At 48.8% G+C, this 26,409-nt stretch overlaps 1 protein-coding gene across 5 annotated transcripts in view; it reads right to left on the bottom strand.

Annotated features, from left to right (window-relative positions):
* SHQ1 (SHQ1, H/ACA ribonucleoprotein assembly factor) overlaps positions 1-26,409 on the bottom strand; it is a 118,314-nt gene that overhangs the window by 76,361 nt on the left and 15,544 nt on the right. For all 5 annotated transcript variants that reach the window (XM_030206884.1, XM_030206885.1, XM_030206888.1 and 2 more), the window contains exons 4-6: positions 20,852-20,974; positions 19,046-19,188; positions 1,114-1,226 (exon numbers count right to left, since the gene is read on the bottom strand). In XM_030206884.1, coding sequence (XP_030062744.1) covers positions 1,114-1,226; positions 19,046-19,188; positions 20,852-20,974 — 379 coding nt within the window. The remainder of the gene's footprint in view (positions 1-1,113; positions 1,227-19,045; positions 19,189-20,851; positions 20,975-26,409) is intronic.

The raw sequence follows: 26,409 nt of genomic DNA, 5'->3' as shown, positions 1-26,409 counted from the left end.
AAAGATGTGATTGTGCCTGACAAAAGAAAAAGGGCACAAAAATAAGGGAATAACCCGACCGCACGGCTTAAAAACCGGCCACGACGAAAAACAAAGGAAACTTGAAAAAGGACAAAACTAAAAGTACACTACAGGAACTTTTTTTTTTGTAATGACAATAACAACAAAATAAAGAAAAAATTAGAAAAAAAAAATCGAAAACTCAAAGACTCTTTCCTGGGCCTGAGAGGAGCGCAGAAAAAAAACTACCGCACCTCAACGCAGAGAAAACTAAGGAGGCACGCTCGCGTGGTGGGCGGGAAATCAGTCCGTGCACACGCGCCAAAAGACTCTGGCAAAACTTTGTTTATATTTTCCTTGCAAAATGCCAATTCCTGGGCCGGCGCAGACGTCAACCGACATGTGAGAACAAGCAGCCTGCTTGCCCTCCAAGAAATTATGTTACCTGAGAATAGCTAGAATACTGATATGGAAAGCAGGTTTTCCCTCATTTTATCTAATGCCAAAAGAATCCATGTTTAAAACCAGGAGAACCTCAACTCTCCCTGGAACTAAAACAGTTCTTAGTGGGAATGATTTTACAGCAGAAAAACAAAATGGTTTTTATTCCCTGACCTCAAATACACAAACACATTATTAAATTACCCTGAAAAGTATACAGTCTGAGGAAAATTAACTCAGTGGACTAATGTTTACTTTCAATCAACTACAACCATAATCTAGTAAGGATCGATCCAATATCTATAAAAAGAAAAATCTCGCATTACATTTTTTATTGAGCAAAGTAAAAAGTAGATCAGCATAGGATATATATATATATATTACATACATTTGTACCCGCGCTTTCCCACTCATGGCAGGCTCAATGCGGCAGGCAATGGAGGGTTAAGTGACTTGCCCAGAGTCACAAGGAGCTGCCTGTGCCAGGAATCGAACTCAGTTCCTCAGGACCAAAGTCCACCACCCTAACCACTAGGCCACTCTTCCACTCCATATAATGCCTTTGTGCCTGCAAACACACAAACTAAGACACAGTACACCGTTAAAACACGAGATTTCAGCACAAAGAAACCGACTGCAGGTTCTCTGGCTAAGAAATAAAGCGGCACTTACAGGTAATGACTAGCATCAAACTTGGCATCTTCAGCTGCCAGTCGCTTCTGTCGGCAGTCAGCTGGCAATGTTGCATCTGGATCCTTTAGGTCAATGACATCACTCAGCTCATCCTTAAAACGTAGCAAAAAGAGAATAAAAAGATGGGCATAAGAACCAAAGCCTGCATTCCATCTGGAGCAGCGTTTTAGAAAGGACGTACTAATCAGAACTGAAATGTCTACATAAGTACATAAGTATATAAGTATTGCCACACTGGGACAGACCAAAGGTCCATCAAGCCCAGTTTCCTGTTTCCAACAGTGGCTAATCCAGGTCACAAATACCTGGAAAGATCCCAGAAAAGCTCAATACATTTAATGATGCTTATCCCTGAAATAAGCAGTGCATTTTCCCCAAGTCAATTTATGTTCAATAGTTTTTATTAAAGAAGATGCAGTTTAACATTGTAATTGAGTATTGTATACAATCCTCTTTATCACACCGCTTGTTAACAATAACCAATTCTAACATCAACAACAAATTACTTTTATTATTATTGTTCTTTCCCCTTTTCCCCTCCCGTCCCCCCTTCCCAAGCTCCCCCCCCAACTGACCCTTCCCCCTCCCTCTCATTCTTCTCCTCCTTGTATATTTGCACATTTCAGTCATCTGTTTATTGATTATACATTTGCAACGTATTCATTATTAAACTGCGGGCTCTGCCCCCCATCAATTGAATATAAGGTTCCCATATTACCCAAAACTCCTTTTCCCCAAGTCAATTTAATAACGGTCTATGGACTTTTCCTTTAGGAAGCCGTCCAGACCCTTTTTAAACCCTGCTAAGCTTGCCACCTTTACCACATTCTCTGGCAATGAATTCCAGAGTTTAATTACACGTTGATTTAAGAAAAAGTTTCTCCAATTCGTATTAAATTTTCTACTTAGCTTCATCGCATGCCCCCTAGTTCTAGTATTTTTGGAAAGAGTAAACAAGCGATTCATGTCTACCTGTTCCACTCCACTCATTATTTTATAGATCTCTTTCATATCTCCCCTCAGCCATCTCTTCTCCAAGCTGAAGAGCCCTAGACGCTTCAGCCTTTTCTCATAGGGAAGTTGTCCCATCCCCTTTGTCATTTTCGTCGCCCTTTCTGTACCTTTTCTAATTCCAGGATATCTTTTTTGAGATGAGGTGACCAGAACTGAACACAATATTTGAGGTGCGGTCTGGATGTGTCAAGTTCCACTAGAATTTCAGAACAGGATCTGCTGACGTAGGTTCTGTTCTGAAATACATCCAGCAATGGATGCTTGTGTGCCAGTTATGTGCACTGAGAGAATCCATTTTCCGTCTAAGGTATCAATGGATCCAGCACAGCAATAAAAACATTTATGAGCCAGCACATAAATGTGTACGTTCTGAAATTCTAGAGCCAGCAGATTGGTTAGTTAGACCTTAAGACTCGTTAATTCAAAAGTTTGCTAATTAAAGAGGAAAGGCACAAAGGTGTCAATTGCATTTACTTTTAACACAAACGAAACCTCAAAGCTCCAAACAACACCCGCTCACATGCAAAGCTTAATGAGCGATTAGATTAGAAACAGTACTGTGTGGAAATTTATAAGAGAGAAGTCACAAAGGTGCTATTTTAAATTTATAGACAGTAGGGGTTTTTTGAGAACAGTCTTTTCTCTTAGAGGAGTTTTTCACTGTTCTTTTTTGTGAAACCGATGATAGTACTTGGAACTCCTACAACAGCAGCACTGTTAAGCATTGCATGTGAGTGGGTGTTGTTCGGAGCTTTGAGGTTTCATTTGTGTTAAAAGTAAATGTAACTGACACCTTTGTGCCTTTCCTCTTTAATTAGCAAACTTTTGAATTAATGAGAGTTTAGTTATTTAGTTTGCTCCTCGGAAGAATTATAACAAGTTAGATCTTAAGAAATTATTTGGACTTACGAAGTCTAGCCTCTAGTGGACCACCTTACTTCCAACTCCTAACTCATCTACCATAAGTGTCCAGGATCTAGCACTGTATTTTAGCAATGAAGTATTATTAGGAGCCAGTTGTAATTTAAGAATTTAGCAGGAGATGGGGTGAGATTTGATGACCCCCTCGGTCCCACTAGGTTAATGTGGAACCAATTTGAACCTATTTCTGCGAGTGAGGTTAGTCAATTACTACATAAATATGCTGTCAGCTTGTATTTTGGATAATTGTCTGATTTACTTGATGTGCTCTCCTTCTGTCACATTTATACTTATCCTATGTGGCTGAACACAAATGATGAGTTTAAGCTGTTTTCCCGCTTCAGGTGGAGACACTGTACTTACTCCCATGTTAATATTTGAAAGGTATTAATTCGCAAACAAACCATTTCCAGAGACGGGAAGGTAGTAGAACCAGAGGGCATGAACTGAGGTTGAAAGAATGAAAACGGTAACGGAATTCAAAAATGCGTGGGACAAACACAAATAAATCTTGTTTAGAAGGATTGAATCCAAAGAAGCTTAGCAGAGATTAGGTAGGAAAGCCAGTGCTGGGCAGACTTTGACTTAGGACATACACAATAAAAAGACAGGACATATCTAAATTGTGGACGCCTCCTTGTGGTGTGCCACAGGGTTAGCTGCTTTCTCCACCCTGTTTAATTTAATGTTGCAACCACTTGCAGAGGCCCTTGATAAAATTAATATTAAAGCATTTATATATGCAGATGATGTAACATGTTATCAGCAAGTGGCAGCAATGATACTGATGCTCTACTTCATTTCTTTGAATGAGTGAATAAATATGTCGATATAGGTGAGCCAGTTGATGTAGTGTATCTAGATTTTCAGAAAGCTTTTGACAAAATTCCTCATGAGAGACTCCAGAGAAAATTAAAAAGTCATGGGAAGAAGGCAATGTTCTGCTGTGGATTAAGAATTGGTTATTGGACAGAAAGCAGAGGAGAGGGTTAAATGGCCATTTGTCTCAATGGAGGAGGGTGAATAGTGGAGTGTCACAGGGATCTGTATTGGGATCAGTGTTATTTAACATATTTATAAATGATCTGGAAATCTGAACGACAAATGAGGTGATCAAATTTGCAATGACACAACACCATTCAAACACATGCGGACTGTGAAAAATAGCAGGAAGACCGGGTATCCAAACGGGAGATTACATTTTATGTGGACAAATGTACAGCTCCTTGTGACTCTGGGCAAGTCACTTAACCCTCCATTGCCCCTGGTACAAAATAAGTACCTGAATATATGTAAACCACTTTGAATGTAGTTGCAAAAAAAAAAAAAAAAAAAACCAACCCTCAGAAAGGCGGTATATCAAGTCCCATATCCCTTCCCTACCCATGAAAAAGATCTAGGTGTTATTGTAGACAATATGCTGAAATTTTCTGCCCAGTGTGCGGCAGCAGCCAAAAAAGCAAAACAGGAATTATTAGAAATGGGATGGTAAATAAGACCAAGAACGTGAAATGGGACTTGACATACCGCCTTTCTGAGGTTTTTGCAACTACATTCAAAGCGGTTTACATATACTCAGGTACTTATTTTGTACCAGGGGCAAACTTGCCCAGAGTCACAAGGAGCTGCAGTGGGAATCGAACTCAGTTTCCCAGGATCAAAGTCCACTGCACTAACCACTAGGCTACTCCTCCAGAATACTATAATGGCTCTGTATCACTCCATGGTGAGGCCTCGCCTTGAGTATTGTGGCAGGGGAAGGACGGCCAGAGGACCAAAACATGGCAGGCAGCAATGCAGAATCATCCGAGAGAGAGAAAGGGAACGGTCTAAAGGAAAAGGTAGGACTTAAAAAGGGATCGAAACCAGGGATAGGACTTCTCACTACTGAGTTCTACTGGCAGAGCATTCCAGAGAGAGGGGGCAGTAGAAAAGAAGGCACAGTGTCAAGTGGATTCGAGGCTGGAGCAAGAAACAGGAGTAAGGCCAACCGGGATGAGTGGATCGAGAGGGTACATAAGGTAAAATTATGTATCATACCTGATAATTTTCTTTCCATTAATCATAGCTGATCAATCCATAGACTGGTGGGTTGTGTCCATCTACCAGCAGGTGGAGATAGAGAGCAATCCTTTTGCCTCCCTACATGTGGTCATGTGCTGCCGGAAACTCCTCAGTATGTCGATATCCAAGCTCCATCCGCAGGACTCAGCACTTAGAGAATTACACCCACAAAGGGACACTCTGCCCAGCTCACCACCGCCGAAACGAGGGAGGGGAATTAACCCAGCTCATCCCCACACAAGTGGGGGAGGGGAATCCGTCCAGCTCATCCCCGCAGAGCGGGGGAGGGACACCACACCCGCCGATGCGGGGGGATCTGGCTTATCCTGCAACCGCAACCGCGGGAGGAGCTGACTGACCCTAACACCGCCGAAGCGGGAGGGGTACAAAGCTGCCCTACAGCCGCAGGAAGCGGGAGGGAGTGCCGGCAGAATTTAAGTCTCAATCCAGCCCCGTAAAACGGAGGGGAGAGGAATGCAGCAGCTCACTGTAACACAAATTCGTCTCAACTCTTGAAGAATCCATTGAAAAACTTGAACACGAAGTCCTCCTGAACAGGAACTGAAGACTAAACTTGAACCTGAAATGCAGCCAGAATATAAACCATACAGGTATCTGGGAGGGGCTATGGATTGATCAGCTATGATTAATGGAAAGAAAATTATCAGGTATGATACATAATTTTACCTTCCATATCATCATGCTGATCAATCCATAGACTGGTGGGATGTACCGAAGCAGTACTCACCCAGGGCGGGACATAGAAATCCCTGACCGCAACACTGAAGCTCCAAACCGGGCCTCCGCCCGAGCAGCCACAGTCAAGCGGTAATGCCTGGAGAAGGTATGGGCCGAAGCCCAAGTTGCCGCCTTGCAAATCTCTTCCAAGGAGACGGACCCGGCCTCTGCCATCGAGGCCGCCTGAGCTCTAGTGGAGTGAGCCTTCAGCTGGATAGGCGGCACCTTCCCCGCGGCCACATAAGCTGCTGCAATGGCTTCCTTGACCCATCTTGCCACTGTAGGCTTAGCAGCCTGCAGACCCTTACGAGGACCTGCAAACAGGACAAACAGATGATCCGACTTCCGCAAATCATTGGTCACTTCCAAGTATCTGATGATGACTCGTCTCACATCCAGATATTTGAGAGCAGAGTATTCCTCTGGGTAGTCCTCCCTACGAAAGGAAGGGAGACAGAGCTGCTGATTCACATGGAAGCGAGAAACAATCTTGGGCAGAAAGGAAGGCACTGTGCGAATAGACACTCCTGCCTCCGTGAACTGCAGAAAGGGCTCTCGACATGAGAGTGCCTGGAGCTCGGAAACTCTTCTGGCTGAAGTGATAGCCACCAAAAAGACTGCTTTCAACGTCAGGTCTTTCAGAGATGCCCTTGACAAGGGTTCAAAAGGCGGCTTCTGCAAGGCTCTTAGCACCAGGTTGAGATTCCACGCAGGCACCACTGAGTACAGAGGAGGGCGCAGGTGATTAACTCCCTTGAGAAAGCGCACCACATCTGGCTGCGAAGCCAGGGAAGCACCCTTCAGGCGGCCCCTGAAGCAAGCCAGAGCCGCTACCTGGACTTTAAGGGAACTGAGCGACAGGCCTTTCTCCAGACCTTCTTGCAGGAACGCCAACACTGAAGAAATTGGAGCAGTGAAGGGAGAAAGTGAGCCTGCTTCACACCACGCTGCAAAGGTACGCCAAACCCTGGCGTAAGCAGTAGAAGTAGAGCGCTTCCTCGCTCTCAGCATAGTGGCGATGACCTTGTCTGAGAAGCCCTTCTTTCTCAGACGCTGCCGCTCAATAGCCAGGCCGTAAGACCAAAGGGGGAGGGATCCTCCATCACCACGGGACACTGATGCAATAGGCCCTGCTCCACTGGCAGCCGCAGAGGATCGTCCACTGAGAACCTGATCAAGACCGCATACCAGGGACGTCTGGGCCAGTCCGGACCCACCAGGATTATCCGGCCCGGATGCTTTGCCACCCGGTCTAGCACCCTGCCCAACATGGGCCAGGGCGGGAACACATAGAGAAGCTCCTGTGTCGGCCACTGTTGGAGAAGAGCATCTACTCCCAGGGATCGAGGGTCCCGTCCTCTGCTGAAAAAGCGCGGCACTTGGCAATTGGCCGATGACGCCATCAGATCTAGGCTCGGCTGGCCCCAGCGCTTCGTGATGTCCAAGAACGCCTGAGCAAATAGCTGCCACTCTCCGGGATCCAAGGTATGGCGACTGAGAAAGTCCGCTTTGACATTCATGACTCCGGCAATGTGGGCCGCTGACAGCTGTTGCAGGTTCGCTTCCGCCCACTGGCATAGATCATGGCCTCCTTGGCTAGAGGCCACTCTTGGTACCTCCCTGGCGGTTGACATAGGCCACAGCCGTGGCATTGTCCGACAGGACCCGTACTGGCTTCAACGCCAGTACCGGGATGAACTCCAAAAGCGCCAACCGAATGGCTCTGAGTTCCAGGAGGTTGATAGACCACTTTGCCTCTGCAGGAGACCAGAGCCCCTGCGCTGTCCTTCCCAAGCAGTGGGCTCCCCAGCCCGACAAAGAGGCGTCCGTCGTGACGACAATCCACTCCGGGGTCACCAGAGGCATTCCTGCAGACAACTTGTCTGTCTGCAGCCACCAGCTCAGCGCCTTGCGCACTGCTGGGTCCAAGGGAAGGCGCACAGCATAATCCTCCGACATCGGAGTCCAGCGCTGCAGCAGAGAGTGTTGTAGTGGTCTCATATGAGCCCTGGCCCAGGGCACTACTTCCATCGTGGCCGTCATAGAGCCCAACAGCTGCACATAGTCCCAAGCCCGAAGGGGAGAGGCTACTAGGAACTGGTCCACCTGAGCCTGAAGTTTGACAATCCGATTGTCTGGCAGGAACACTCTGCCCACTTGGGTGTCGAACCGAACTCCCAGATACTCCAGGGACTGAGTCGGGCGCAGCTGGCTCTTCTCCCAGTTGATGATCCACCCCAGGGAGCTCAAAAGAGTAACCACCTGGTCCACAGCTTTGCCGCACTCTGCATAAGAGGGGGCTCGGATCAACCAGTCGACCAGATAAGGATGGACTTGTACTCCTTCCTTTCGCAGGAAGGCCGCGATGACCACCATTACTTTGGAGAAGGTCCGCGGAGCAGTAGCCAACCCGAAAAGGGAGGGCTCTGAACTGGAAGTGTCGGCCCAGGACTGCAAAACGCAGAAAGCGTTGATGAGGAGGCCAGATGGGAATATGCAGGTACGCTTCCTTGATGTCCAAGGAAGCCAAGAACTCCCCTGCCTTCACTGCCGCTATAACAGAGCGGAGAGTCTCCATGCGAAAGTGCCGCACTTTCAAGGCCCGATTGACCCCTTTGAGGTCGAGGATAGGCCGGACAGAACCTCCTTTCTTTGGTACCACAAAGTAAATGGAGTAACGTCCCTTGCCAATCTGATTTTCTGGCACCGGAACGACCACACCCAGGCATATCAGGTTGTCCAAGGTCTGCTGCACTGCCACAGCTTTGACCGGAAACTTGCAGGGAGAGAGTACAAACCCGTCTCTTAAGGGTCAGCAGAACTCTAACTTGTAGCCGTCTCTGATGACTTCCAGAACCCAAGCGTCTGAAGTTACCCTGGTCCACTTGCCCAGAAACGAGGACAGGCGTCCTCCAATCTGCACTGGGCCATGGACCAGGGCCCCGTCATTGGGTACGAGACCCTGGGGGAGGACCGGAGGGCGTACCTCCGGGACGGCGGTCTCTGCGAAAGGAATGCTGCTTGGGGGAGAAGTTCCTTTTGAAGGAAGAGGGGGCAGAGGAGCCCGACTTGCCCGGGCGGTACCGACGGGCTTCCTGAAACCGTCCTCTGGAGATACCGGGGCGAGCACTGGCCCGAGCCCTGACCTCTGGTAACCTCTTGCCCTTAGACGTGCCGAGATCGGTCACGATTTTGTCCAGCTCGACCCCAAAGAGCAGCTTGCCTTTAAAAGGCAACTTAGCCAGGCGGGACTTAGAGGCGTGGTCCGCAGACCAATGTTTCAGCCAAAGCCAGCGCCGCGCAGAGACTGTCTGAGCCATACCTTTAGCCGAGGCTCTCAAGACATCATACAGTAAGTCTGCCAAATAAGCCAAGCCCGATTCCAGGGCCGGCCAGTCAGCCCTCAAGGAAGGATCCGAGGGGGAAGCCCGCTGCACCATCGTCAGGCACGCCCTGGCCACATAGGAGCCGCAAACTGAGGCCTGCAAACTTAAGGCAGCCGCCTCGAAGGACGACCTTAAAGCCGCTTCCAATCTTCTGTCTTGGGCGTCCTTTAGGGCCGTGCCACCTTCCACCGGCAACGCCGTTTTCTTAGTCACCGCAGTGATTAAAGAATCCACGGTAGGCCAAATAAAGGCCTCACGTTCACTTTCAGGCAAAGGATAGCCCTAGCCACTTTGAGGCTCGCTTTCGGGACATCCCATTGAGCCGAAATTAAGGTGTGCATGGCATCATGCACGTGGAAGGTTCTAGGTGGGCGCTTCGTCTCCAGCATAATGGCAGAGCCAACAGGGGCTGAGGGAGAGACGTCCTCTGGCGAGGAAATCTTCAAAATGCTCATGGCCTGCAGTAACAGGTTGGGCAAATCCTCTGAGCGAAAGATCCGCGCTGCAGAGGGGTCATCCGCTCCATCCGAGCGGGAATCCGTCTCCTCCAAGGAATCCCCAAAGGACCGTTGGGAGAGGGTATGATACATACCTGTAGCAGTTGTTCTCCGAGGACAGCAGGCTGATTGTTCTCACGACTGGGTTGACGTCCGCAGCAGCCCCCACCAACCGGAAGAAGCTTCGCGGGACGGTCGGCACGCAGGGCACGCCCACCGCGCATGCGCGGCCGTCTTCCCGCCCGTGCGCGACCGCTCCCGCCAGTTGAATGACTAGCAAAAGATGAAACACACAACTCCAAAGGGGAGGAGGGAGGGTAGGTGAGAACAATCAGCCTGCTGTCCTCGGAGAACAACTGCTACAGGTATGTATCATACCCTTTCTCCGAGGACAAGCAGGCTGCTTGTTCTCACGACTGGGGTATCCCTAGCTCTCAGGCTCACTCAAAACAAAAACCCAGGTCAATTGAACCTCGCAACGGCGAGGGAACAACAGAAATTGACCTACGAAGAACAACTAACTGAGAGTGCAGCCTGACCAGAATAAATTCGGGTCCTGGAGGGTGGAGTTGGATTTACACCCCAAACAGATTCTGCAGCACCGACTGCCCGAACCGACTGTCGCGTCGGGTATCCTGCTGGAGGCAGTAATGAGATGTGAATGTGTGGACAGATGACCACGTCGCAGCCTTGCAGATCTCTTCAATAGTGGCTGACTTCAAGTGGGCCACCGACGCTGCCATGGCTCTGACACTATGAGCCGTGACATGACCCTCAAGAGTCAGCCCAGCCTGGGCGTAAGTGAAGGAAATGCAGTCTGCTAGCCAATTGGAGATGGTGCGTTTCCCGACAGCGACCCCTAGCCTGTTAGGGTCGAAAGAAATAAACAATTGGGCGGACTGTCTGTTGGGCTGTGTCCGCTCCAAGTAGAAGGCCAATGCTCTCTTGCAGTCCAATGTGTGCAACTGACGTTCAGCAGGGCGGGTATGCGGCCTGGGGAAGAATGTTGGCAAGACAATTGACTGGTTAAGATGGAACTCCGACACCACCTTCGGCAGGAACTTTGGGTGGGTGCGGAGCACTACTCTGTTGTGATGAAATTTGGTATATGGAGCATGAGCTACCAGGGCTTGAAGCTCACTGACCCTACGAGCTGAAGTAACTGCCACCAAGAAAATGACCTTCCAGGTCAAGTACTTCAGATGGCAGGTATTCAGTGGCTCAAAAGGAGGTTTCATCAGCTGGGTGAGGACGACGTTGAGATCCCATGACACAGTAGGAGGCTTGATAGGGGGCTTTGACAAAAGCAAACCTCTCATGAATCGAACGACTAAAGGCTCTCCAGAGATGGCTTTACCTTCCACACGATAATGGTAAGCACTAATCGCACTAAGGTGATTCCTTACTGAGTTGGTCTTGAGGCCAGACTCTGATAAGTGCAGAAGGTATTCAAGCAGGTTCTGTGCAGGGCAAGAACGAGGTTCTAGGGCCTTGCTCTCACACCAAACGACAAACCTCCTCCACTTGAAAAAGTAACTCTTTTTAGTGGAATCCTTCCTAGAGGCAAGCAAGACCCGGGAGACACCCTCAGACAGACCCAACGCAGCGAAGTCTACGCCCTCAACATCCAGGCCGTGAGAGCCAGGGATTGAAGGTTGGGGTGCAGCAACGCTCCGTCGTTCTGCGAAATGAGAGTCGGAAAACACTCCAATCTCCACGGTTCTTCGGAGGACAACTCCAGAAGAAGAGGGAACCAGATCTGACGGGGCCAAAAGGGCGCTATCAGAATCATGGTGCCGCGGTCTTGCTTGAGCTTCAGTAAGGTCTTCCCCACCAAAGGTATGGGAGGATAAGCATACAGGAGGCCGGTCCCCCAATGAAGGAGAAAGGCATCTGACGCTAGCCTGCCGTGTGTCTGAAGCCTGGAACAGAACAGAGGCAGCTTGTGGTTGGTCTGAGAGGCGAAAAGATCCACCGAGGGGGTGCCCCACTCTCGGAAGATCTTGCGTACCACTCTGGAATGGAGCGACCACGTCGTGCGGTTTGCATGACTCTGCTCAGTCTGTCGGCCAGACTGTTGTTTACGCCTGCCAGGTACGTGGCTTGGAGAAGCATGCCGAACCGACACGCCCAACGCCACATACCGACGGCTTCCTGACACAGGGGGCGAGATCCGGTGCCCCCCTGCTTGTTGACGTAATACATTGCAACCTGATTGTCTGTCCGAATTTGGATAATTTGGCAGGACAGCCGATCTCTGAAAGCCTTCAGTGCGTTCCAGATCGCTCGGAGCTCCAGGAGGTTGATCTGCAGATCCTTTTCCTGGAGGGACCACAGACCCTGGGTGTGAAGCCCATCGACATGGGCTCCCCACCCCAGGCGAGATGCATCCGTCGTCAGCACTTTCGTGGGCTGCGGAATTTGGAATGGACGTCCCAGGGTCAAATTGGTCCGTATGGTCCACCAGAGCAGTGAAGTGCGGCAACTGGTGGAGAGGCGGATGACATCCTCTAGATTCCCGGTGGCTTGGAACCACTGGGAAGCTAGGGTCCATTGAGCAGATCTCATGTGAAGACGAGCCATGGGAGTCACATGAACTGTGGAGGCCATATGACCCAGAAGTCTCAACATCTGCCGAGCTGTGATCTGCTGAGACGCTCTGGTCTGCGAAGCCAGGGCCAAGAGATTGGTGGCCCTCGCTTCGGGAAGGTAGGCCTGAACCGTCTGGGAATTCAGCAGCGCTCCTATGAATTCCAGAGACTGAGTTGGCTGGAGATGGGACTTTGGGTAATTTATCACAAACCCCAGCAGCTCCAGAAGTTGAATAGTGCACTGCATGGACCGGAGGGCTCCTGCCTCCGAGGTGTTCTTGACCAGCCAATCGTCGAGATATGGGAACACGTGCACTCCCAGCTTGCGTAGGTAGGCCGCTACCACCACGAGGCACTTTGTAAACACTCGTGGGGCAGAGGCGAGCCCAAAGGGCAGCACACAATACTGAAAGTGCCGTGCGCCCAGGCGGAATCTGAGATACTGTCTGTGAGCTGGCAGTATCGGGATGTGAGTGTATGCGTCCTTTAAATCCAGGGAACATAGCCAATCGTTTTTCTGAATCATTGGCAGAAGGGTGCCCAAGGAAAGCATCCTGAACTTTTCTTTGACCAGGAATTTGTTCAGGCCTCTCAGGTCTAGGATGGGACGCATCCCCCCTGTTTTCTTTTCCACAAGGAAGTACCTGGAATAGAATCCCTGCCCTTCCTGCCCGGGTGGTACGGGCTCGACCGCATTGGCGCTGAGAAGGGCGGAGAGTTCCTCTGCAAGTACCTGCTTGTGATGGGAGCTGAAAGACTGAGCTCCCGGAGGACAATTTGGAGGCAGGGAGGTCAAATTCAGGGCGTATCCGCACCGCACTATTTGGAGAACCCACTGGTCGGAGGTTATGAGAGGCCACCTTTGGTGAAAGAATTTTAACCCCCTCCGACCGGCAGGTCGTCCGGTACGGACACTTGTAGGGCGGCTATGTTCCCGTGGATCCAGTCAAAAGCCCGTCCCCGGCTTTTGCTGTGGAGGCGCAGGGGGCTGCTTAGGCGCACGCTGTTGACGGGAACGAGCGCGCTGGGGCTGTCCCTGTGCCTGACGAGGCCTTCGGGCCGGCTGGTTGTACCTACGCTTCGCAAAAGAATAGGGTGCAGCCTGCCGAGCCCGGGAAAAACGCCCGCCCGCGGGGCGGGTGCTGAAGGCGCCCGGTGGGAGAGCTTGTCGAGAGCGGTTTCCCGCTGATGCAGTTGGTCAACCATCTGCTCGACCTTCTCGCCAAAAATATTATCCCCCCGGCAAGGGACGTCAGCCAGTCTCTGCTGGGTGCGGTTGTCCAGGTCAGAGGCACGCAGCCATGAGAGCCTGCGCATCACTATACCTTGGGCCGCAGCACGAGATGCCACGTCACAGGTGTCAAAAATCCCCCTGGACAGGAACTTTCTGCACGCCTTCAGCTGCCTGACCACCTCCTGATATGGCCTGGACTGCTCCGGCGGGAGCTTATCGACCAGGTCCGCCAGCTGTTGCACATTGGTCCGCATGTGGATGCTCATATAGAGCAGGTAAGATTGGAGGCGGGTCACGAGCATGGAGGATTGGTAGGCCTTCCTCCCAAATGAGTCCAGAGTGCGAGACTCCCGCCCCGGGGGCGCCGAGGCGGTATCCCTCGAACTCCGTGCCCTCTTGAGAGCAGAATCCACGACCGCTGAGTCATGGGGCAACTGGGGCCGCATGAGCTCTGGGTCAGAGTGGATCCTGTACTGGGACTCTGCTTTCTTGGGAATGGTGGGGTTAGTTAGTGGTCGCACCCAGTTCCGAAGCAGCGTCTCCTTCAGGACATTGTGCAGTGGTACCGTGGAGGACTCTCTAGGTGGTGATGGATAGTCGAGGACCTCGAGCATCTCGGCCCTCGGCTCTTCCACAGAGACCACGGGAAAGGGAATGCTTATAGACATATCCCGCACAAAGGAGGCAAAGGAGAGACTCTCAGGAGGTGAGAGCTTCCTCTCCGGTGACGGCGTGGGGTCCGAGGGAAGGCCCGTAGACTCCTCTGAGGAGAAATATCTCGGGTCCTCCTCTTCCCCCCACGAGTCCTCATCCTCGGTATCGGACATTAGCTCATGTAGCTGAGTCCGGTACCGGGCCCGGCTCGACGTCGAGGCACCGAGGTCTCGGTGTCGTCGAGCGGTGGACTCCCGCGCCGGCGGGGACGGAGCTCCCTCCATCGACGTCGACGGGGACTCCACCTGCGTGGCGGTCGAGACCGGCACCGCAAGCGGCGGCGGTGTCGACAGCCCCGGCGCCGGGCTAGAGCTCGCCGGCGCCACAGTCATCGGCGCCGGGGGCGCAAGCACCCCCGACGCCGGCACAGCCTGGCGCATCAGCCCTTCCAGGATCCCCGGAAGGATGGCTCTGAGGCACTCGTCCAGGCCCGCTGCCGGGAAAGGCGGTGGGGCCGGTAAGGGTGTCGTGCCAGAAGCTGCTGGGGGCCAGGAGACGGCACCGAGGTGCCGGAACCCCGACGCGTCGGTACCTCCACCACCGACGGAGATCTCTCCTCTCTGCGATGACGCTTCGGCGTCGACTCCTCTTCAGGGTGCACCGAGGGCTCCCGGTGACGGCGCTTCTTATCTTTTTTCCGGTGCACGTCACCGGCGCCGGAGGGCATGGAGGAGGAGGAGGTCGATCCCCCTCGGTCTCGAGGTACCGGGTCCGACAGGGTTCGGTCCCGTGGCTCACGAGCTGAGGGAGTGACCGGGGCCGACTGCCCACGCGGCCTCTCAACCCCACTCTCACCGGCGGACCGGCGGGCCGACGGGACCTGTTCTCCTGGGGTCGCTGCCATCGGTGCCGATGTCTCGGGCATCGATACCGGTACCGAAGACCCGGCCTTCGATACCGATGCCGTCGAGGTCGACGTCGAGGGGCCGGCGCAAGTTCCAAAAAGACGGTCCCGCAGAACTTGCCTCGCAACCTGAGTCCGTTTCCGGAGACCGAGACACAGCGCGCACGACTTGAGATTGTGCTCCGGCCCGAGGCACTGGAGGCACCAAGCGTGGGTGTCGGTCTGCGAGATCGGCCGGCCGCAGCGACCACACTTTTTAAATCCACGCGGGACCTTCGAGGACATCGACGGAAAAATCGCGTCGGCGAAGTCAAAGTCGGCAATGGTGGCTAAAATCACACCACGAAAAACTAGCCGACCGAGCGGCCACTAGGCCGCAACGAGGCGTCCCCGCTGGAAGCGAGGGAAAAGGGGAGCGCGTGCTCCACACGCGCGAAAATCTTTTTTTTTTTTTTTTTTTTTTAACAATACAAAGAAAGAAAAGAAAGAGGAACCGAACGGGAATCCAAAGCAACGATCCGCGTAAACGCGGTCGAAAAATCCGGCGGCTGAACGGAGAGAGAGGCAATTGCACAACTCTCTCCAGTCGCGGAAAAAAAGTAACTGGCGGGAGCGGTCGCGCACGGGCGGGAAGACAGCCGCGCATGCGCGGTGGGCGTGCCCTGCGTGCCGACCGTCCCGCGAAGCTTCTTCCGGTTGGTGGGGGCTGCCGCGGACGTCAACCCAGTCGTGAGAACAAGCAGCCTGCTTGTCCTCGGAGAAAACTCAGATACGCTGCCCTCATCTACATCAGAGGAAACAGCGTCCTCTAAGGCCTGGGAATCCACCGGAGGGCGTTTACTTCCGGGGGCCTCAACCCCGTTATCGGACAAGGGAGAAGGGGCAGCGTTTTGCATAAGGAAGGCCTGATGCAGCACTACTACTACTACTACTATTTAGCATTTCTATAGCGCTACAAGGCATACGCAGCGCTGTACAAACATAGAAGAAAGACAGTCCCTGCTCAAAGAGCTTACAATCTAATAGACAAAAAATAAATAAAGTAAGCAAATCAAATCAATTAATGTGAACGGGAAGGAAGAGAGGAGGGTAGGTGGAGGCGAGTGGTTACAAGTGGTTACGAGTCAAAAGCAATGTCAAAGAGGTGGGTTTTCAGTCTAGATTTAAAGGTGGCCAAGGATGGGGCAAGACGTAGGGGCTCAGGAAGTTTATTCCAGGCGTAGGGTGCAGCGAGACAGAAGGCGCGAAGTCTGGAGTTGGCAGTAGTGGAGAAGGGAACAGATAAGAAGGATTTATCCATGGAGCGGAGTGCACGGGAAGGGGTGTAGGGAAGGACGAGTGTGGAGAGATACTGGGGAGCAGCAGAGTGAGTACATTTATAGGTTAGTAGAAGAAGTTTGAACAGGATGCGAAAACGGATAGGGAGCCAGTGAAGGGTCTTGAGGAGAGGGGTAGTATGAGTAAAGCGACCCTGGCGGAAGATGAGACGGGCAGCAGAGTTTTGAACTGACTGGAGAGGGGAGAGGTGACTAAGTGGGAGGCCAGCAAGAAGCAGATTGCAGTAGTCTAAACGAGAGGTGACAAGGGTGTGGATGAGGGTTTTGGTAGAGTGGTCGGAAAGAAAGGGGCGGATTTTACGGATGTTGTAAAGAAAGAAACGACAGGTCTTGGCGGTCTGCTGGATATGAGCAGAGAAGGAGAGAGAAGAGTCAAAGATGACCCCAAGGTTTCGAGCTGAGGAGACAGGGAGAATGAGAGAGCCATCAACAGAAATAGAAAACGGGGGGAGCGGGGAGGTGGGTTTGGGGGGGAAAAAATAAACTCGGGGAGAAACCCCCCAGACTGTGTATTTCAGCAGCCTGGGCCACAGCCCTAGACGCACCCTCAACCGGCGCTCGCAAGAGCGGGGGAGCAACATGCTGCGCATCCAAGATGGCGTCCGGCGCAACACTCCGCGAAGGAGCCGCGCGGGAAGAACGGCGCTTAACTTTAGCCGCTTTTTTGCCGTCGCCCAAATCAAGGGCGGCCATGGCATGAACGTCTCCCAGCTCAAGGGCGGCCCAAGAAGAAGCCGTCCGAGCAGAGTGGCCGGCCAAGATGGCGGAGGCGAACAGCGGGGGATGGGCGTTTATGGCGGGAAAAACCGCCGCGCCGGAAGAAGACCCGGGACACTGACCGGCCTCCAAACTGACACCCAACAAGGGCGAATCAGACTTTAAAACCCCCGCATCCCCGCTAGAAGCGCACACGCGGTCCGGGGAGCGATTCTTCGCGCCCTCGCCCTCCGATGCCATAGGCCACGTGGAGATCAATCGGGGAACCCCCTGCCCGCTATAAAAAGGTAAAAATTACCTGCTTCTCACTCCGAGCTGTAACGACCTGGTGTCCCAGTGAGTAGCTGCAATAAACGTTTAAATAAACGTCGAAATAAACGCCCTTAAGGACGTCCAAAAAATTTTTTTTTTTAACGGAGCCAGCGGGAGGGGGGAGAAAAGGAGGGACCTGGCGCCACCAGGTTTGCACTTGCTCAAGAAGAGCCCTCAACCCCAGGTACTCAACAAAACCTAAAGATTAGGCTTGGAGACCTAGCCAGAGCTGCTGCTGTGTGTGACCACCACCTGCTGAGATAGAGAACATACTGAGGAGTTTCCAGCAGCACATGACCACATATAGGGAGGCAAAAGGATTGCTCTCTATCTCCACCTGCTGGTAGATGGACACAACCCACCAGTCTATGGATTGATCAGCATGATGATATGGAAGGTAAGATGAGAACAGAGAGGTAAGATAAGGTACCCAGAGTTCAGAACCTTGTGCGTTAAAGTGAGGATCTTAGTATCCAGAGGTAGTTCAACAGTAGGTTTTGTGGCAAGAGCTGGAAAATCCTACACAAATTATGTAGTACATTTTAGACAGTTTTTATTGCGCAAAAGGTCCACGATAAAGAGTCAGAGGGTCACTGCGGAGATCGTATTCAACTGTTAGGGGTGGAGGTTTCTTCTTTTTGGAGCCCTAGCGTTGTTTTTAATTCAAAGAGCTCTTTAAGCAATGTTTTCCAAATCTCTACCTCCTCCACTTGAAGGTCAAGAAGACTGGCCTCCTCTGTCGACCTCTTCTGAGGATAAGACTGCAGAAGTGAATACTGAATCTATCTTGTAGGCTGTAACACAGTAAAAGGATTGGATGATCTCTAGTGCAGCAAAAAGGCAATTAAGGTTTTTTTTGAGGGCTTAAGCTCTCTCTCCTGACTTTGCCTACAGAAGTATCCAACTTACAACTTTGGGACACTTATCTCTAGGATGTAAAACATCATACCTAGCGGTCCTTCACAATTGTGTAAACTAAGAAAAAGAGCTTCTAAATGAGCATTTTTAGATGGTACGGTGCAAGGCTTCTCCTGAGATACTCAAGAACATATTAAACGTGCATAAATGAATTCCTCTCCAACCCCACCCAGGGGAACGCCTTTGCTTGGGTCAGACAAATTTAAAAACTTATTTTTGTGTGTAAATCACTGCTATACCCAATTTTCAAAGCCATTTCCAGAAGAAAACTATTCTTTTACCCACAGAAATGGGCTACTTGAAAATTGCTCACCCAATGTATGGGCAAAGTACACACCCTGTTTCATAACATGTGGAGGCGGGGTTAGTGCAAAAATTGCAAAGCCGCATGTATTTATCTTTTCAGAAGTATGTGCGTTGTTACTGTTGCTCCTAGTTTTTCTACCTGTGCTCTAATGTCTGCAAGTTCTTTTTCCTTATGTGATGTCCGAAGTGAAAGTATGCATGCACTTTTGCTTTAAAAACAAGTGCAAAGTTGGTGGGTATAAAGTACCTGAAATTTTGAAGACGTGCGGCAACTCTGAAAATTGTCCTCTACAAATTATGTTGACACAAATGACGCACCTGCAGCCGTTTGAAAACGCCTGATCGCAAGTTTCCAAAACCATAACTACACGGTGGATTTAGGACATCTGCGGTTTCCTCAAATGGGGTCTGTTCAATTTGCCAGTCAAAATCTTCATCCTCTTCTAAATCAGCAGGGGCACCTAAGAATGTTTAATATTTTATATCATCATAAACAAAAAGAAATGGTTGAAGGAATTTAAAAAATTAAAGAAACTGCACCAAACATCATGCACAAAAACTGGTTTTAGTCCTCCTGCTCCTCTGTGGATGACAGAGGGAAATCCCAGTTATTGTTCAACAGTGACATTTGAGGATAATTCTATTAAAAAAAAAAAAAGGACACCTATTTTTAAGGCACCAAGAAGGTGCCTACCCGGAGCCTAATCTCTAAAGGAAAGTAGGAGCCTACTTCCTTTAGAGAATACTGGTGTAGCGGCCAGTCCTGGCCCAAGGAAAGATGCCGTCTGAGGCAGAGCTAAGATGCTGCCCTCACCCCTGGCCGAGATGCATTTGTTTCGTCACATTCCAAACCCAGCAGCGATTCCCATATGCTGCCCTGGCACCGACACCCGCCTCTTCCCTCTACTGCGGCTGCCTGAGCCTTTAATGAAACAGGAAGTTACATCAGAGAGGCGGCCGCAGTAAAGGGAAGAGGAGGGGGCCAGTAGAAGGGCAGCGTATGGGAATCCTTGCCACAGCAGGGTTTAGAACGTGACGAAGCAGGTAAACGCCGCGAACAGGGTGACCGCACCCCGAAGAGTGGGGAGATGCCACCCTTGAATTGTGCCGCCAATTAGGGTGGCCTAATGGTCAGGCGGCTCCTGGTAGCGACATAAATATGAGTGTATAATTTAGATATGGTCAATTAACACCAGCCATAGAGCTGGGAGTAAATGCTCAGACCTAGATTGCTAGAAGCAAACATAAATTACAGTATTCGATAATTTACGCGTGCAACTGGGTGTCCCTTGCCCATGGGGCTCATTTTCAAAACAGAAACATGTCTAAAAATAAAAATTAAAAAAAAAGGGCACAAAGCAGCAGGTGGACTTTTTTTTCGCAAAAACGTCCAAATCACTGTTTTTGAAACTAATTTTTAAGACTTTTTCTATGCAGTTCACCTAAATCTGAAAGGGGGGGGGGGGTGTTGGAAGCATGTTTTGGGTGGGACCAGGGTGGGCTTATGATCTCGATGTTTTTTGCGATAATGGAACATTGTAAAAATGTCCAGGGCAAAAACCAGGATGTTTTTGGCTACACCTCTTTCAATAACATCATGCCAAAAAGGTGACTGAACTGACAAGATGACCACTGGAGGAATAAAAAGCATGACCTCCCTTAATCCCCCAATGGTCACTAACCCCTCCCACCCACCTAAGAGGTGAAAGTGATAATATATAACAGGCCTACGACAGCTGAAGATATAATGGCCATATTATCTCAGAGCAGTAAGTAAGTCCCTGAAGTAGCCCAGTGGTCGGTGCAGAGCACTGTAGAGAAGGGGACCCAGGCCCATATCCCACTCTAATGGGTACATTTGTGGTGGAAAGTGTGAGTGCCTCAAAACCCACAAAATACCTTCTTAACTCATATATAGACAACACCTGCAGGCATAAGGGCTATTGTAGTGGAGTACAGATGGGTACAGTACATTTTTTGCCACTCCTAGAGAGCTCATCATACAATATAGGGTTAATGATGTGATGTGTACCAGGCACCTTTTATGTGACGTTTACTGCAGTGCCCCCCTAGGCTGCCCCACTGCTCTGCTGGGATGTTCTTTCCTTTCTTCCTATCACTTACCAATCTCCTCCACTAAGGGTTTCGCAGATCTTGTTCTTTTTGGTGCCAAGAGAGCTGTCAGCATGCTGAGCCCTTCAAAATGCTGCCCAGGCGTCTCCTTAGGAATCTGGACAGTAAAAATCCCTGCAAAATAAAGCCAAACACTGGTTCAAAATAAATGTCAGTTCCAAGGAAACTTTTTCTATTTAATGGTAGTTTGTAGATTGTATATAAATAATAAATATGAACGTATGAGCTCTTTCACTACAAGGTCAAATGTGCCTTTATCTGGTAAAATAATTACGTTCCGATTGCAGTGCCTCTGCACTAGTTGAGTCAGGGGGCTCCCATAAGAGCTGGGAGCATCCTTTTTGCAACAGTATCTGCAGAGCAGCAACGTCAGCTGGTTGCAGCCCAGTTTGCAGAGGAGGAGGTCTAGAGCTTTGTCACACTGTTTTGCTGACACAGAGTTTGCTCTCTGCCGAAGTGGAAGCTTTACAAATGACATCGAGGGTTATGTCTAATAAAGGACATCAAGCCCTAACATGCGCTTAAGTGCGTGAAAATGCTTACTGCAAGACGTGTCAAAGCGTTTTGCGGTAGATAACAGTTTAGCACATGCGTGGGGTTTTTTTTTTCTGATTTAGATTTTGCCGGGGGTGTGGCATGGGCAGGGAAGCGTTAAGCGAGATAGAACACGCTAATGTTGACACGCTGATTATCGCTGGCTTAATGCGTGAGTCCTTAGCACCTGCTAAATAGGAGGTGGTAACTGATCCCTCATTAATGGGTCAATGCTGAGAACTCTGGCGCTATAGGGAACAGTGCTGATAAATACAGCAGAACCAATGCACAGCGTTAACAGCATGCAAATTATATGCATGTTGTGCAAGGGGGAGGAACGTCTCTGGCGCATGTGCACAAGAGTTTTGCGGTAAGCAAAACTCTTGTATGCATGTCCATTCAAACCCTGAAGTGCAGGTTCGTGTCAGCGCTGTTTTTGTGCTCCTTAAATAGAAGCTCACCACTGGTGCTCAGAAGCTTGAACGGGCTTCCTTTCGCTTTCAAATAAAATAAAAACCGGCAGATTTTAAAAGGAAAATCATGAGAAATCCACTCTTCTAACCCCTCAGTGCGACCTCGGAGCTGGTGGTAGGTTTCCAGCATTAGGGCAGGGTTTTTTGAGCACCGTTTTTCTGAGCATTGGGAGGAAATAGCTAATGACCTCATCTGCATCCATTTGCCTACATTTAAATGCAATTTGTTCTAATCTTTGGTACGAATGTTTCCTGCGCTAGAACCTTCTGAGCATTCACACATTAACGCTAGCATTAGTCTGGCGCTAATCACCTCTAGCAGCAATGTTAGGCTTTGAGCATTGGCCCATAATTTTTTTCAGGTAATGCATGCTAATGCAATCATTAGTGCATGGCCTGAAAAAAAGAAATCATTGAAAATGCCCTATATCCTGGGCACACTAGAATTGACTTTATGCACAAGAAAGTTCCGTGTTAGCAAGCACTAAGCCTATTTCCTAGAGCCCTAGTAAATCAGTGCTCCTGCAGGCATAGCTAGGAGGGGAAAAGGGAGGCCAAATATTCACTGGTAAATTGATGAAACCTACTCATTTAAAATGTTAACCATAAATTTAATTTAAAAGAAATCAGAACAGGAATCCCAAGGGCTACTTTAAGAACAGCACTCCTTACGGCACTTTCTACAAAAAGAAATTCAAATTTCCCCTACTTGGTTTTAAAATTACCCTCATAGATCCAAGATGGCGGCGATGTGAGTAAGTGCTCCAGACGCGCTCAGATTTGTGACCTAAATACTGCTGAAGAGGGCTCTTTTCTTTTCACCGTGAAATGGGGAAAAGGAGAGGCGAGGTTCGGGAAAATCCCTCCACCCCTATCGGGACTCATCTTCTTCAGCAGACGACTTTGGAACAATTCGGGGTGACGCCAGGTCCCAGGCAAGCTTCTAACCCCACTGTCGGTGCAAGCGCATCGGCGCTTGCCAGCAGTGTAGACGGGGTTTCCTTGAGCCCCATCCAACGTGCGGCTCCTCCTCAGCCAGAATGAGGCAGTGTGGACTCAAGTCCTGCAGCCCAGGCTCCAAGTCGAGACCTGTGCAAACAGGGAAGTAACCTGCCCACGCTGAGAGGAACATCAAGCACTAACAGGCTGGAGGAACAAACAGCAGTACCTGTGTACTGTCCTTCTGTCTGTCCTTCCCTTATCCCTTATTTGTCCTGTCTGTCTGTCTGTCCTGATTTACATTGTAAGCTCTTTTGAGCAGGGACTGTCTTTTCTTCATGTTCAATTGTGAAGCGCTGTGTACGACTGGTAGCGCTATAGAAATGATTTGCAGTAGTATAGTGAGTATATTGAAACAGTCTGCTAATGCCCCTCTTCCTGTTTTTTCTTTGGGGAAATGGAAAAACCAGCCGTAGTGACAATGGAGTCACTCTGGGACTTGACATTTAATATGCAATCTTCTTTGCAATCACTGATAATTAAAAATTCTAGTGAAATTAAGACTTTATCCGAAGCTGCTCTCATCCAGGCACAGGTTACTGCTCAACAAGTTTCTGAAGTGAAATTATTAGATGAAAGAATTCAGAAGTTGGAACTTGCGGAAGAAGTCTCATTAAGGGAGAAAAGTTTTACTTCTAGATGATTGGAATATTTAGAAAATCAATCTAGGAGGCTCAATTTGAGGCTGACTAACTTTCCTAGATCACCTTTAATTACACCGGTTAAAAAATACCTGGTTGAAATTGTAGGTATGTCAGGGGATTCATTACCACCCATAACCCGGGCGCAGTATTTACAAAGTAACGTTAAGATGTTACCAGGAACTTTACAATCCCAAGGAGGAGAAGTAATGAACCTCACATCTTTTTTGGAATCCTCATTAGAGGTCATAACTCAGAGAACAACTATGTTGGCTTCCTTTGCTTTGGAAATGGATCGAGATGCAGTATTAAAAAACTTTCCTTTCGTCATTTGGACTCTTTATTTTTGGGATCTAAAATAAGAATTTATCCTGACCTGTCCAGAGAAACCCAGAAAAGGCGTAAAGCTTTTTTAGCTTTACGCCCAAGGACTTTGGTGTTAGGTGCAAATTTTGTACTTAAATTTCCCTGTATCTGTCGTATATTATTTCAATCTAAGCAATTTCAATTTCTTGATCCCAAACAATTAGAAGAAGTTTTGTTAAGCAAAGAAGAGGTTAATGTAACCATCTAGTCATAGATGATACACTCTATGATAGCCTGGGGTAAGCAACCTGGGTAGCATTAACTTAATTTAGTTAATTACAAGATATATATATCTTCTTCTTTTTTTTCTTTCCTGGATCTAAATTACTTAGAAGTATAGTGGATGATAATTAATGAATTATTTCAGTCATCTTGTTTTGAAAATGTCCTTAAGGTTATTTTCCTATTTCTTGTATTATCACTCAAAGAGTTGTATAATATAATATAAAATTTAATAAAAAACAGAAACGATTTCCCCTATTTCTTGAATCTAAGGGCACTGTTTACTAAGCCGCGTCGTAGGCATGAACACTTTTTAGCGCGTACTAAAAATTAGTGCACGTTAACACTAGAGACAGAGCCCTAAATTCATCACCTTCTCCAAGGCGGTAAAAACAAGAGCAATAGAAATTACAAGCACAGAATGCCATTCTGAACTCCCCAGTAAGATGTATCAGAACACTCTCGTATTGCAGGGAAACCCACCAGTCTGATTATTTGAAGTCCTGAAGCTGAAGGTTTCATGTTTATTTCAGATCACAAATCTCCAAATCCTCTCTGTTAAAAAAATTAAGTTGCACAAATCTTTGATAACAAGTCACCTACTCACTATTCACCCAGCGCCATTCTCTTGAGTGGAGGAGTAGCCTAGTGGTTAGCACAGCGGACTTTCATCCTGGGGAACTTGGTTCAATTCCCACTGCAGCTCCCTGTGACTCTGGGTAAGTCACTTAACCCTCCATTGCCTTAGGTACAAATAAGTACCTGTGTATACTATGTAAACCGCTTTGAATGTAGTTGCTAAAACCACAGAAAGGCGACATATCAAGTCCCATTCCCCTATTCTCCTGGGAGAGCCAGAACTTGTCATATCTCAGAAACTAAGCAGAGTCAGACCTGACTAAGAGATAGATGGGAGACCATTAGAAAGATCAGGCGCTGCCAATAATGTCATGATCACCTTGGTGGACTGTAATCACTAAAATCTGAAAGAAAAAAGGTCCTAAATGTGGAAAACTGCAACAGTACAAGTTTCAGAAACTTGTTAAACATTTTTTCTACTAGACAGGACACTCTGAATGAAAAAAATCTACAATTACACATTTGTGTGGATAATATACTAGGGCATAAACGTAAATTAAAAGATAAGTACTTAACATCTGTTTCATAATAATGCCCTCAGGCAAAACATAAATCTCGTCTGGATGAGGACAGGCTAAACTGAAGGAAACACATGACAAAGTACGACCAAGCCTTAACAGCAGCCAGAAAAACAATATTTGTCTCAGTGCATTGAACAGGCTGCCAGTTCAGCCAAGCACCTGTTCAGCATAGTAAAAAGCCTACTGCAACCCTCACAACAAAACCAGCCTGTCCAGTCAAAACCGAATTGCAATGATTTTGCTGCATACTTTGCCAACAAAATTAAAAATCTCCACTAGGATTTACAGGCAGTCCCACCCAGTTTCAAGTCTGCTAACCAGAAGCGCACAAGCTCATCACCTCCTGACACAGATATATGGAACTCTTTTAACCCAATAACAGAGGAAGGCCTTGACAATATCCTAAGAGGCCTTCCACCAACTATCTGCTCTCTCGACCCTTGCCCATCAAAGATAGTGAAGCAGGCAAGCAGGGGCCTCATCTAATGAGCAACTACCAACAGAAGTGATGCGTCTTTTGCTAAAGAAGAACTACCTTAACCAGGACAAGTTATCAGCCAGTATCTAACATCCCATTTCTAGGAAAACTTACAGAACAAGAAGTCTGTGTTCAACTCAATGACTGGCTAGAAGACAGAAACTACAGTCCCACATTGCATTAGTGACTCCTGAACTGTTACTGTTATGCGGCTGTATTGAATTCTTCTGCACCTTTCTCTTTTATTTCCCTCTGTCATTACTCACCAACTACTTCACCCTTAATGTATTTAGATTGTAAGCTCTTTTGAGCAGGGACTGTCTTTTCTTCATGTTCAATTGTAAAGCGCTGCGTATGACTGACTGGTAGCACTATAGAAATGATCTATAGTAGTAGTAGTAATGTATCTGATTCTTTGTTTCTAGATTGATGTAAGCCTTTTACACTGATGTTAGCCTTTTTGAACTAATGTAAGCCACACTGAGCCTACCAATGGGTGGGAAAGTGTGGGATATAAATGCTATAAATAAATAAATGTTTCATTTTTGCTTCGACCCAATGGAACTCATTTTCAAAGCACTTAGGGGCCCTTTCACTAATGTGAGCTGAAAAATGGCCTGCGCTGGTACAGACATGTGAATTGGTCTCGCACAGGTCCATTTTTCAGCACGCCTGC

The sequence above is a fragment of the Microcaecilia unicolor genome, chromosome 6, assembly GCF_901765095.1.
Source record: "Microcaecilia unicolor chromosome 6, aMicUni1.1, whole genome shotgun sequence".
NCBI lineage: Eukaryota > Metazoa > Chordata > Amphibia > Gymnophiona > Siphonopidae > Microcaecilia > Microcaecilia unicolor.
Note: the sequence above shows the minus strand (reverse complement) of the source record. Positions and strands in the feature narration are given on the sequence as shown.